This window comes from Doryrhamphus excisus, chromosome 8, assembly GCF_030265055.1.
Source record: "Doryrhamphus excisus isolate RoL2022-K1 chromosome 8, RoL_Dexc_1.0, whole genome shotgun sequence".
Taxonomy (NCBI): domain Eukaryota; kingdom Metazoa; phylum Chordata; class Actinopteri; order Syngnathiformes; family Syngnathidae; genus Doryrhamphus; species Doryrhamphus excisus.
In genome coordinates, this window is record NC_080473.1 from 8714170 (window position 1) to 8728224 (window position 14055).

At 42.4% G+C, this 14055-nt stretch overlaps 1 protein-coding gene across 2 annotated transcripts; it reads right to left on the reverse strand.

Annotated features, from left to right (window-relative positions):
• Positions 1–409: 409 nt before the first annotated feature.
• Positions 410–13018, reverse strand: znf296 (zinc finger protein 296). Of its 2 annotated transcripts, none has more exons than XM_058079259.1 (3): positions 12771–13018; positions 8664–9041; positions 410–3383 (listed from the first exon to the last, which is right to left on the reverse strand). In XM_058079259.1, the coding sequence occupies exons 1-3, from the start codon at positions 12820–12822 to the stop codon at positions 1696–1698; spliced, it is 2118 nt and encodes a 705-aa protein (XP_057935242.1). In that variant the 5' UTR covers positions 12823–13018; the 3' UTR covers positions 410–1695. The 2 variants fall into 2 exon arrangements, with proteins under 2 accessions (XP_057935242.1, XP_057935241.1); XM_058079258.1 differs by having other exon boundaries at positions 8664–9044.
• Positions 13019–14055: the final 1037 nt, after the last annotated feature.

The following is a 14055-nucleotide window of genomic DNA, read 5'->3' on the forward strand; positions in this document are numbered from 1 at the left end:
AGCCCTGTAGACATGACAAAACACGACTATAGTCACATTTATACTCTTTTTATTTACAACATATTGCGCAACTGCAGGGTCTTGAGACACATGCTAACTCGCAAACTAGAGAGCTAGCGACCTAAACGGTAGCCTTCAAGTTATTTCCTTTAAACTTAAATAGCCAAAAACTTACCACTTCCACACGGATAGGGAGGATAACTATTAACAGTTATTTAACCTTTAACATGAACATTAAATCAAACGTAATAATTTTTTCTGGGTACATGATACCATATAGTATCCATATCAAACTTGCGTGGGCCGCACTAACATTAAACTTTCATATCAAAGCGGGGGCCTCAAACTAGTGTCCTGCGTGTTTGAGTCCCCTGGCCTAAGGGAAGAAACAGACCACAATACAAAAGAATACACCTCATTTTTTTTATTGAGGCTCCTCAAGACAAGATTGTAAAATGATGTCAGACAAGCAAGTGTCAAGGCTAAAGGAGACAATCAGCAGGAGACGATGCGGGGCATGTAACAGCGACAGGCAGCCATATAATAATAATAATAATAATAACAATAATAATAACAGCAAAGATTGTCAATCTATGTACATTATCTGATCCCTGAACAGTTACACTGCTTTTACACAACACACATTGTTTTGGTGTCTCTGATATGGATACAAGCAGACATTGGAAGAAAAAAAAAAGTCACAAAATGAGTTGATGGCACACTCTCTACTTGATAAAAAAGTGTTTGCATGAGCTTCTCAGCATCAAAAATGAGCTACAAACACAGCAATTATGACCAGAAGAAGTCATGCTTTGGACACAAGATCACGGGACAGAGTTCAAGTAGAAGACACACACACACACACAGAAAGAACATTCAAACTCTCTCTCTCTCAAGTGCTCCAATCAACCAAGTGGGCCTCACAACTCTTGCAACAGTGAGACACAACTACCAAGTGCTGCATTGATAAATTAGAAAGCATTAAAAAATACAGTCTCTAAGCAGTTGGACATTTTAACAAATGTAAACAAGAGCAGATAAAATAAAGAAGACACCAAAACAGAAAAATAATATACACCCGTTTTCACACATATAGGGGGGGTCGATTACAGTTTGTATGCATAGAAAGTAATCCTGGAAAGTCTATTCACATTTCGAATAGACAGTGTGGAGTGTGTGTGTGTATATGTGTGAGACACAACCTTGCCGGGCCCCCTGTGAGCCCTGTAAACACAACCTTAAGTGACGAGCGCCCAGGTTGACAACCCGCAGGCATACAATGTTTGCATTCATTCCAAGTCTTTAAAAATGTCTTCTCAAAAGAAAACCCGCACAGAGATGTTTTTTTTAATCCGTCATTCATTTCTTCACCATGACAGTTTATGTCCGTCACCGCCTGTCCAGTCAAGTCAAGTCAAGAGACAAGCTGTTTGATTGCATCGTTTGCAACACGGTATAGGATTTCCTGTGTTGGCGTGGACTGTGGTAGCTCACTTCCTGTTCTACAGCGCTGGTAATGTCCCAGTTGAATGTCACTGTTTTGTTCTGTGGTCTCAAAGTAGGCACTTCATTTTCAGCCTGCAGCTTTTGCATATGATGTCTGCTTCAGTTCTATTTTCTACTCCAGGTTGTCAGTTCAATAAGTTTTATTTTGAAGGGCAAATCCAGTTCTGTACAGTTTATATTGTGAATGTCTCAGGGGGCAGGGGTCAAAGCCACGCCCACCTCTGCTAAGCTATCTACAGCAGGACTGCCTCTGCCCCCCTCTTGGGTAAGTCCTTGGTTCTCCATGTTTACGGCACCCCGCATCTCCGTTTGATCCAAACTGGCTTCGTCCTCCTCCATTTTCACGACTACGGCGGCCGCTGCCGCCTCTTCTTCAGCCTTGATGGCAGCCAACGTGTCAGCGGCGCTGGCTTGGGCGTAGGCGCCCACGCTGGCGTGACTCAAGCCGTGCACCTTCTTCAGGTGCTTTTCCAGGGTGGCATACACAGTGAAAGGCACGGCGCACAGCTGGCATAAAAATGGTGCCTTGGCTCCTTGTGCGCCGTGCGTTTTCATGTGACGTGTGAGTTTGGAGCTCTGAGCGCAGGCGTAGTTGCAGAGACCGCATCGGTACGGTCGCTCTCCCGTGTGGCTGCGTCGGTGCACGGTCAGGTTGCTGCTGTTGCGAAACTGTTTCCCGCAAAACTCGCAAGCTTCGTCTTTCTTCTTTTTGGTAGAAGAGCTGGAGGTCACGTTGGCGCCGTTGCCGCCGTTGCCGCCGTTGCCGCCGCCACCTCTCCGCTCGTTCTCCCTCTGCCACTCCTGTACCGCCTCGCTGACTTTCGCCGAGCTGAAGTCAATAATCTCCGCCCGTTCGCTTTCCCACTCGCCGACACCTCGCACCCGTTCGCCCATTTCAGGGCGTTTGGGTGTGCAGTTTCCGCTAGCGATTCCGCTCTCTCCGCTGCCACCGGTCTCACCGCTTTCTAGCGAGCCCTCTGAGGGGCTGGCACAGGGTGAGGCGTGCCGCGTCTCGCCTTGTCCCTCTGCCTCCTCCTCCCCCGCTTCGCCACCGTCCCTCGGGGCCTGGTAGAGCCTCAGCAGCTCTCTGTCTGCAGGTCTAACCTGCGAGGGGAGCAACATGAGAGCCGAAGGAATGGCGGGATGCTTGTCCAATTCCGAGGGTCCTTGTGCTCTCATGTCCATCACCTTTCCTGACTGCATTTGAAACCTGCCCCTGGTACCCTCCGCCGCTACTATATCTGCTGATTCATAGGCGCTGCCTCCACCCGCAGCGTCACGGTGATGGTTCCTGATGTGACGTGCCAACTGGCCGCTCTGGGAGAAGGCTTGGCCGCACACTCCACAGTGATATGGTCTCTCGCAGGCATGAGTCCGGCGGTGAGCGGAGAGGGCGCGCAGGGACTGGAAGTTATGGTCGCATATCTCGCAGTGGAAGTCGGCCTGGAGGACGCCCATTTGAGGAAAAGGGGACGCGGCTGGTGGGGAGGAGGAGGGCGACACCGGTGAGCTGTTGGCAGGGTTGTTGTTGTTGTTGTTGCCTTCAGCGAGTTCCCTGAGCCGCACCGAGAAGTTCAGAGCCTGCAGGTTGGCAGGGGGTGGGGCGGCGTGCGTCTGGTGGGGGCGACCGAGCCCCCGATGGGCGGAGGGCTGGAAGGCGGAGGCAAGGGCTTGGCTCAGGTGGCGCGGGTCCAGTGTAGCTGCAACAGGTGAGTTATCTTGAAGGCCCCCTGATGCTCTGACATCATCGTCGTCGTCGTCGTCCTCCAGGTAGATGCTGAAGGAGTGTGTGTGCTGGGCGTGTTGCAACAGCGCCCACGCCGAGGAGTGCACGCTCTCGCACTGCTGGCAGGTAAAGTAGGAGGGCTCCTCGGGCGCTGGAACACAGAAGAAGAAAGCGCCGTTAGTGAAGCCTCGCTAGAAACGTGTACTTTTTGATTGGTGGTTTTTGAGCAACTTTTTAACTTCAGAGGTACTCATTTTTTTCACTTGTTGCTAGGCAGAATTGCGTCTTCTACACTTTAGAGTAGTCAGTGTACAGCTTGTACAGCAGTACAGATTTACTACCGACTGAAAATGACTCAACAAATTTAGTCGTCTGTAAATTCAGCAGGAGTCATGCTCTGCTTCACACGTTTTCCTCAATGAACCGCAGCTTCCCAAAGCTGACATCACTCATGCAGACCCTACCACTACTGTACTTGACTTTAGGCAAAACATGTCTAATCATCTTGCTATTTGCTTGTGTTGACTTATTTTCAATAGCTATACTTCCATATAAGCTGTACACTGACTACAGAAAAGTATATCCGAGTGGTTAGCGCGCAGGCCTCACAGCCAGGACACCAGAGTTCAATTCCACCCTCGGTCATCTCTGTGTGGAGTTATGGTCCCATTATGGTGATTGTGCCCATTGCTGAAAGCTTTTTAATATGCTGCATTGACGTCAGCTGCCTTGTCTTTTGCATAATCCTTTTAATTTCTCATATAAAATATTGGCATATAGATTTGAATTGAGGCCTCACAGCTAGGAGACCAGAGTTCAATTCCACCCTCGGCCATCTCTGCGTGGAGTTTGCATGTTCTCCCCGTGAATGCGTGGTTTTCTCCGGGTATTCCGGTTTCCTCCCACATTCCAAAAACATGCTAGGTTAATTGGCGACTCCAAATTGTCCATAGGTATGAATGTGAGTGTGAATGGTTGTTTGTCTATATGTGCCCTGTGATTGGCTGGCCACCAGTCCAGGGTGTACCCCGCCTCTCGTCCGAAGACAGCTGGGATAGGCTCCAGGATAGGCTCCAGCATGAATGAACTGTCCATAGTTATGACTGAATGAATGTTCATACTATATGGACAGAAGTATTGGGACATGGGGGGGGGGGGGGGTGCCTCCCCAACGCATTCCCACAAAGTTTTAAACATACACGTGCGATCCCTGATTGATGAACGAGTCGCGGTGTCGCCAGTGCAAAAATGTCAGACAGCCACACTTCGGCGAACAAACATGTGGCTGAGAGGAAGCGTCGCAAAGGAGTGGAGGCGTGTTGCCGGGTACATCTGGAGATATTTTTATACGTGGATAGCTTTGTCTCCTAAGCGAGGAGACACTTTCCAATTAAGCTGCAAATTGCTAATTAGCAGAACGTGGAAAACGAATGCTTTATGCAAATGAGCCACTGACTCAGCCTGCTTTGACAAATGAGGCCTTTTCTGCATTAATTAAAATTGGAGAGACGATCTCCAAATTGAGGAGGGGGAGAAAGTGTTCTATTTTTTCTGTCTTTTTTTTTTGGAGAGGTTCAAAGCCGACTGCTATAAGCCTCTTTCATGTTTCCTCAAGTCAAATCCTTCTGTATTTTCCTGGAGGGGGGGAGGAGAGGAAAGATGAAAAAGAGAGCAACTGTTTCTCCATTTCTTCTCCCTCTGAGGTGTCTTCATGTCCTTTCACCTAGCTTGAGGAAGATGCCAGAAGTTGGGATGCTTCTTTAAAAAAAAAAAAAATGGGGTGAGAGCAGGAAAAAGAGATAGGTAGGTCAGGGCTCGGGAGATAAAAAAAGAAAATGACATAAAAAGATTATAAAGTAGCGCAAGGGAGGGAGGGCGTGAAAATATGTCACCCCTTTGGATTGTACTCCAGACCCATCCTCCAAGCCCTCCGCCCCCAAATCTATCCCTGAGGGGGCGGCAGGATGGTGGTGGGTGGTGGGGGTAGGATGGTGGCTTTTGTCTTGTGGTCCCGCAGAGAAACACAATACACAGCCGCTTTCTCTTCTCCTCCACTCCCTCAATGTTTTTTTTTTTTTTGCAAGGATTCCCATTTGGCCCGGGGTAGCACTTGAATATTAAGCAGAAGCAATAACTACTAATTAAAAATGCAGATTGGCTGGGAGCGCTAACGAGCAGCAGGCAGAATCTCTTTTCCCTAGGGAGGCAGAGGAGGGGAGGAAAGAAGGAGAGAAATTGAAAGAGGGCAAAGCAAAAGTGTGTTGAAGATGGAGGAGGTGGTGCGAGGGTGGCGGTGGAGATGAATTAAAAAAAAAAAACAAACAAGGAGAATAAATAAAAAGGAAGGAGACAGATGCACGAGGCTCTCCAGTAATCCATCCCCACTCTAACCCCCCCCCCCCCCCCCCAACAGTCTCTACCCCGCCTCCCTGCACGTCTTAGATGCAGAAAATGAAAGGCGTCTGCTTGTGGGATAACTGCTCTTTCACTTTCCCTCAGCACCACAACACAAACACACACACACACACCAGCACATTTCTTAGTTTCATTTTTGACCTTTATCACAACCCTCAGCAATGGAAACTTTACCACTTCACTCACTGTTAACTCGCCTAAAATTAAGGGCTTGTAGCCGTCATTCTACGCCTCTACTTTCTTCAACAGTCAAATAAAGTACATTCATTCATTAGGCGGGTTGATAATTTCATAAAATATAAAATATATTTTTTCCCAGAATTGTGTGTATTAAAAGTAGAATAGTTGTTATAGACACTTGATGCCATAATGGATGAAGGATGAATATGAAGGGTCTTGAACCAGTCATCATGTGCTATATATATCACTATATTGACACTTACTATGGTACCCATTATGTCATTGGATGGTCATATCACCTCGTACTCCGGTACAGGACAAAAAAAATTAAAAATGAAAAGAAATTAAATAAATAAAAAAAAAACTATATTAGGAAAGCAGGAAGTGAACAAATGTAACAGTTACTGATTGTAAAAGTACCAGATGGAGGGGTAGGATTTAATAAGCTTTGCTTCTTCCTACTCCTTTTGGACATGTGGAACTGTGAACTGATTATGTGATGCATTCAATTGTAATCTGATGCATGTTCAAATGAAATTAAACCATTACCATAATTATTCAGAATTTTCTCCCATTATATTCACTAAAGGGCTCCTTGTCACCATCTAGAATAATCCAGAACCAAGAGGGAACCGGGGGGGTCTCCGACGTTTACGTTTAAGTGAAAATGGCCAAGATCTATACTCATTATTGGAACATTTATTTTCATATTTCTTATTTCGACCACAATATGAACAAATTCAATGAAAAGCAGGCTTACGGGGCGGGGCGCCTCGTAGGAGTTGGCCGAGGGGGGAACCCAAAACATTAGGATACTTTGTGTCTTTTAAATAAAATATCGAAATAGTCTACTAATTAAAGTAACTGACATTTACTGATGATGTTATATTGGTTATATTCTAATAAATGACACTGCGTTGATATGTGATAATGATATATATATATATATATATATATATATATATATATATATATATATATATATATATATATATATATATATATATATATATATATATATATATATATATATATATATAGTATAGTATTTATAGTCATTACAGTATGGTCAGTGGAACATTCCCATTCACTTTTAAAAACTTTGAACCGTGATCCTGGGATGAATAAAGTATCTAACCGCTAAAAAAAAACAAAACAAAAAAAAGAGATATTTTGCACACTGTTGACACCCTTGTCAGCAAAAAGAGATGTAGGAAGGGGGTAGAAGAAGGAAAAAAAAAACAAGAGACGTTGTAGATGGACGGAACACCAGCGTCAACCCCCCCCACGAGGGTTGCACAAAGGAAGGAACTCGTGCTAACGTGCGCGTACATCATGACACCAGAGGTTTCAACATGTGCACAGGGACGCTCATGCACTCTCCTGCAAGACCTGATCACGGACTCGTTATCCAGACAGAGATATGATCATTACAGATTTGAATGGGATTTTCTGTGCTATATTTACATTACGGCAAAATCTGGATCAAATCTGGATACAATCTTTTTTGACAATGTGAGGATTCTAACATACACAAAAAAAATACCCATAATAATAAACAAACTGGGGCTGCACGGTGGGCGAGTGGTTAGCGCGCAGAACTCACAGCTAGGAGACCAGGGTTCAATCCCACCCTCAGCCATCTCTGTGTGGAGTTTGCTACGATGTGCCCATTGCTGAAAGCTTTTTAATATGTTGCATTGACGTCAGCTGCCTTGTCTTTTGCATAATCCTTTTAATTTCTCATATAAAATATTGGCATATAGATTTGAATTGAGGCTGCACGGTGGAAGGGTTCAATTCCACCCTCGGCCATCTCTGTGTGGAGTTTGCATGTTCTCCCCGTGCATGCGTGGGTTTTCTCCGGGTACTCCGGTTTCCTCCCACATTCCAAAAACATGCTAGGTTAATTGGCGACTCCAAATTGTCCATAGGTATGAATGTGAGTGTGAATGGTTGTTTGTCTATATGTGCCCTGTGATTGGCTGGCCACCAGTCCAGGGTGTACCCGACATCTCGCCCAAAGACAGCTGGGATAGGCTCCAGCACCCCCGCAACCCACGTGAGGAAAAGCGGTAGAAAATGAATGAATGAATGAATGAATAAACTATATTAGGAAAGCAGGAAGTGAACAAATGTAACAGTTACTGATTGTAAAAGTAGCAGATGGAAGGGTAGCAATGAATAAGCTTTGCTTCTTCCTACTCCTTTTGGAAAGGGTTAGGGTAGAAAATGAATGAATGAAAAACGTAAGTCATTTTAATTGAATGTAATTCAATAGAATTTAGGGGGCGTCAAGAAATGATACGTCAAGTATAGGCATATGAAGAGGGTGCGGATCGGGAGTCAGATGGTAAAAAGGGGGCGGAGACAAGTAAAGATACGAGTTCAGGTGGAGGTAGATGATGCAAAGCCGTCCATAAAGTGTGCATGCAATGTGTTTCATGAATAAACAAAGACGCGTGTTCTCCTGGAACATGTTTACCTGCTCACCTTAGAGACAAGCAGGCAGGGGAGTGTGTGTGTGTGTGTGTGTGGGGGGGGGGGGGGGGGGGGGGTATGGGGGCAGCTCTGGAGCTCAGGTGCTGGCGCAGGAGGGCCCCCAGGGGGACCCTTGGTTCCCTCCGAAACCCTCCTGACAGCACTGCTTTTCTCCACAATTATCCTGTGCATCACTAACTCACCAAGGCCTGCTAATGGCAACGGCTAGCTAATGAGCTGGGGGCGGGGGTGGGGCTGGGGGCGGGGGGGTTTGGGAGAGGGAAAAAAACAAAACAAAAAACAAAAATCAGCCTCACTAATTAGCTTTTTTTCCCCTGCTTTCTGTAATACTCACCTGCTTTACTGGGCTCCGCCTTCACCTTTACACCAAGCTCCGCCCCCCAGCTTCGGTCCCTCTGTGCCTCCTCTCTCCTCAGCTCAATGAAGCCCGGTCCCAGCACGGCGGCCGCAGTGACGGCGGCCCCAGCAACACGTTGCCGATGCTGCAGCTGCTGATGGGCAGGTGAGGGTGGCGCGGCATTGGCGCCGGCCCCCTGGTTGCGAGATAGACATCCGCCCTGTTTGTGCTGGATGAAGGCCAGGATGTGCGCCAGGGGGAAGGCCTGGCTGCACTGGCCGCAGGTTAAAAGGTCACGACCCCCAGAAACTGTGGGGATCTGCGTGGCTGGAAAATGATGCTGTGGCGGTCCGCTTCCTTCCGCCGTGTCCACAGCTTCTAAGAATCAACACAAAAGACACAGTAGATTTCTTCCATTAGCATATTTGGGTCAAAACTTGTTCCATACATGCAGAAAATATACATTTTATTTATTCAAGCTAATTAATGCATGTCAGCGTACGTTAAATTATCTAGAAATATGAAAAACAATCTTCGTGTCACAGATGGCACCCACCCACTTCATCTACGAATTTATACATGCAAACAGAAAAAGCGAGTCAGAGCTTTTCTTCCCGTCACTTACGCTACATGAACGTTCATCGCAAAGATTCAGTTTGTCTCTTAAGTGGTGATGACGCAACGTCCCCCGCAAATACACGTGGCTGTCGCGTTTTAGTTTCAAGCTATAAAAACGGCCACAAGGTGGCAGAAGAGCTTGGCGGCGTGTTTGTAAATAGAAGGAAGGAGGACGGTGGAGGAGTGTAGTGTGCAGGCGGTATATGCACACACATACGCACTCATACACAGTGAAAATTTAAATAGTTCATGTCGTTCTATTTGCCAATAAATTATTTTAATGTAAAAAAAAAAATGAAATGACATTGAGTTTTGGAGTTTTGATGAAATGTTTTCCGACTTTTGCCGTATGTTTTAGGTATTTTCATTTGTACATTTCATGAAGGAACGGTGCATCGAGGCAAATCCTAAATAATAACCATTTCGGAATGTTCCTAAATAGACGATTACAATTTAAAACCAGTATCATAAATAAATATTATTTTGAGCCGACACAAATAAGTGAGAGGTCTCACTCGCTCACATTTTGTATTTGCTGAACGTTTGTGGGCGAGTTTAAGAGCTAATATGCTAAAAATAAAGAAAAATAGCAATATATAAAAATATATTACATAATAAAATTATTTAAAAAATATTAATTTAATATTATAATATATAAATAATATTTCTAAAATATAATTTGATTAATTTGATAGAATTTTATAATGTAATATAATGTATAATATTAATATAATAATAACAATATAATTGTAATATATATATATATAAAATATAATATAATATTAAAATAATATATAACAAAAACATACTTGCTGACTGTATTGTTTGAAATAATTGCGCATAGTTCCCAAATCAATATCCTTTCACATAATCATCATAGTAGTTGTACATCAAATCGATTTCCCCTATTTATTATCGCTAAAAAAGTATTTCTATCTGCGATTAAATGTGATTAATTGAGAGTTAACTATGTACAAAATGTGATTAATCGCGACCAAGTGTTTTAATCAATTGACAGCCCTAATTTTTACACATTGGACATAGAATTTTCTGTATCTTCATCAACCATTTCCATAGTATGATATGAAAAAGTACTTCTGTACTACGTACTAGCGTGTTTTCAGCATGTTTACCATGAGTGGATGCATTTAAACAGCGTCTAGGACACAAAACATCACACCTGACTTTATAAACTCTAACATATTGTTAACCTTTTCCCATCCATCATTATTATCTTCCTAAAAAGGAGTGTGCAGTTGTGTCCGGCGCGAGTATTTGACTTCCGGCTTCATGCCCTCACAAGAGAAAGGTATGAAGCGTGGAGCGGAGCGGTGTGCGAGAGACGTGCTTGATGTAAAGCGCTTGTGTCAGTTAGAAGCGGTCTAACAATGAGGACACACTGCTCACAGGCCACTGACCACTTCCTTCAAGCGACCCAGAACTGATCAGCTCGCTCACAAGACACACACACACACACACACACACAAGACGAGGGGCGGGGGGCTGTCACCTCATTCACCTCAAGCAACTGATTGAAAAAAAAAAAAACAAACAAAAACATCATATTAACAAAAACAGACACTTCTATACCACACTCTTTCTCAACAGGAAGTAGAATGCAATAAAGGTGGAGAGAGGAAAAAAAGGGTGTAAAGATAAAAGTGTGTGTGTGTGTGTGTGTGTGTGTGTGCTCTCACAAATTTCACATGTGACCTACCTGACACATGTGGTTAGAACAAGAGTCAGAAATGAGGCCAAGGTAAGTAAAGCAGTAGGACAAAGTGTACTTCAAATGCATATGAAAGAAAAAAAAACTTCAATCATAACATTAAAAAAGGAGGACACCAAGAAACTGAGATGATGAAAAAAATTCAAAAAAAGGTTTCCAATGGTCATTTCATGTTAAAAATACAATTAAACATCGTGAAAAACACCAATACTTTAAATTCATTGTGAAAATAAAATTAAATCCAATAAGATTCAATATTAATAATAGTTTTTAGTTACAGCATAGACAACCTGTTTAAGGCATCACTTTCTAAATACATTATTAGAGCCCTGTCGACATAAAATAACACCCCTATAGTCACATTTACACTCTTATTATTCTTTGTTTACATCACATTTCTAAAGCACAGGAGGCAGGGACCCGAGAGACGGCCACGGCTTTAAGCATCACAAGCTACTAAGCTAACTAGTTAGCCTACAATTCATTTATTCTTAACTAAAGAGTTTCAGAAAAGAAGAATGAACCACTTCCACACAGAATGGGAGGAGCAGCTGTTACTCTATCGTGCAATGGCTGACGACATGCAATGTGACAGTAGTCAAATGTCACGTTTCATCGATGTAACATTACTGACACCTAGTGACCGGAATACTGCGTTTGATTTGTATTTTGTTATTTTTGAAACCATGAAACGGCGATTATTCATTTTTGAAAAATGGCGACAGAGTGATGTTTGAACAGCCACATGTGTTTGTTTATATTATATATATGTATATACGCATATTTTTTTTTAAAAGGCACAAACAATGAATATAATTCATAATATCAAAATGGCCTCCGCATCCTTTGATGCTGATTCGCCGCTTCAAGTGTCGAGCGTATGTTACGCCTACATTGTACCAAAAAAAAAGGCGTTTAATCGGGTTTTATGTCACATTTACATGCTCTCTAAATCTGGATCAAATCCAGTTGCAACTTTTAAGTTTAGAACTCATTTTCCCAAATTTACCCCCAGGTTAAAAAAAAAAAAATGTGTCAACCAAAGTGCGGCCTGGGGGCCATTAGTGTCACGCAAGTAATTTATTTATTGGCCGTTGACAGATTTTACTAGGAAAATAAATAATGGTGTTTTTCTGAAGAAAAAAAAAGGTAGCATCGCCTATGTTGAATTGTTTTTTAATGGAACATGAATGTGAAATTTTTTGTGCATGGTTCAATGTCATCCGGTAGAAAAGAAAGCTGGGACACTTCTCCACTGTTAGAAAAGTGAGGGAGTCCACTCCACGGACACACCTTGATGGTCTGGACTGGATCCACCTGCCCAAGCATGAGCAGCGTGATATTATACAGAGGACAGGTACAGACAGTACAGTGTGAAGTCGGATCTCGCCAGTTGTTACTCAAAAATGTCACCTTTCCTGTTTCGGAGCTGCGGCTGTTTGCGCAGACTTGCAAGGCGCGGCCACACACACACACACACACACACACGTCTATGTTGTGGTCACACACACGTAACATTGGTCGATTGCATAGGTTTGTTTTAAAGTTTGAGTTTCAATTCATTTATGAACTGATTTAGTCGCCATATTTTGTAAATAATATACTAATCATTTAAAAGTATGTAAATCCGATCCAGGATCGATTCTTTAGAAGTAATAAAAAATAATAGAAATTAACCTGTAGCCTCTTCATTCAATGAATTATTTGGAATCGATCAAGTAAAAAAAAAAGTAAAGTCAAGCCTCTTTCGTCCTTACCGTGAATTGCACTCAGGTGCTGCGGTCTGCTTCCAAGTTTGCGTCTGGACATCTTCTCCCTCCAAAAAAAAAAACAACACGAAGAAGAAAAAAAGAAGACGCCTCCAAAGAAGGAGCCGCTTGCTTCCAGATGGTTGTGCGATATAGCTCGCAGAGAAGGGGGAGGACAGCGCTGATAAGACGGCCTCGCTTTCTCCTTGTGTCTCCCCCGCCGGGCTGGACTGACATGAGAGTGCTGCGTTCAAGTTCACGCGTCCACTCCACAGCAAGCCAGCGCGCGCGAGAAAGGGCAACAAGGGGGGCGTGGTAGATTTTTACCAGCCCCGCCCCAGTGTAACCTACGAGACCACGCCCACTGAGGAGAGCACGAGCACGTCTCATTAAAAGAGCTTCTAAAGTCTAGGTAAAGGAGGTTTAATTGCTTCGTTTAAGGAATAAAATGGAGAAAAAAATAGTTTCGTGTTTCTGAGGAACTGCTATTTGAGGTCCACAGGTGTCTCGAGAACATTCACTTCTGCTTTCCTTGACAGTCCACATAATGTATCAAGTTAAAAGTCATTACATGTAAATAAATAACACGTATTTCCTTTGTAAAATGTGTTATACATATTATAAATTCATATAATAAATTCATTATAAATATGAAAATATCTTGTGTTTCCATGCATTTTTTTAATGTGGTTAAAATTTAACCACATACAAAAAATGCATGGAATTTTTTTTTATGTGGTTACATTTTAACCAAAACAAAAGCAAATATGTGTTATAAATTCATTATAAATATGAAAATATCTTGCGTTTCCATGCATTTTTATGTGGTTAAATTTTAACCAAAACAAAGGAAATGTGTTATAAATATCATTATAAATATGAAAATATCTTGTGTTTACATGCATTTTTTCTATGTGGTTAAATTTTAACCACATTTTAAAAAATGCACAGAAACATACATTATAAATATGAAAATATCTTGTGTTTCCATGCATTTTTATGTGGTTAAATTTTAACCAAAACAAAGGAAATATGTGCTATAAATTCATTATAAATATGAAAATATGTTGTGTTTCCATGCATTTTATGTGGTTAAATTTGAACCAAAACAAAGGAAATGTGTTATAAATATCATTATAAATTCATAATAAATATGAAAATATCTTGTGTTTCCATGCATTTTTTCTATGTGGTTAAATTTTAACCACATTTTCATATTTATAATAAATAAATAAATTTATATTTTTTATTATATTATTCTATTTATTATTTTATTATATTATTATATTTAAAT

What these genes read in the sequence shown, in the direction of transcription:
- znf296 (XM_058079258.1), bottom strand. Translation starts at nt 12,822, where the DNA reads ATGTCCAGACGCAAACTTGGAAGCAGACCGCAGCACCTGAGTGCAATT. An exon ending in GCACCTGAGTGCAATTCACG is followed by an intron (nt 9,045 to 12,770) that starts GTAAGGACGAAA and finishes GTTGATTCTTAG; the next exon opens with AAGCTGTGGACACGGCGGAA. An exon ending in GGCGGAGCCCAGTAAAGCAG is followed by an intron (nt 3,384 to 8,663) that starts GTGAGTATTACA and finishes TCTGTGTTCCAG; the next exon opens with CGCCCGAGGAGCCCTCCTAC.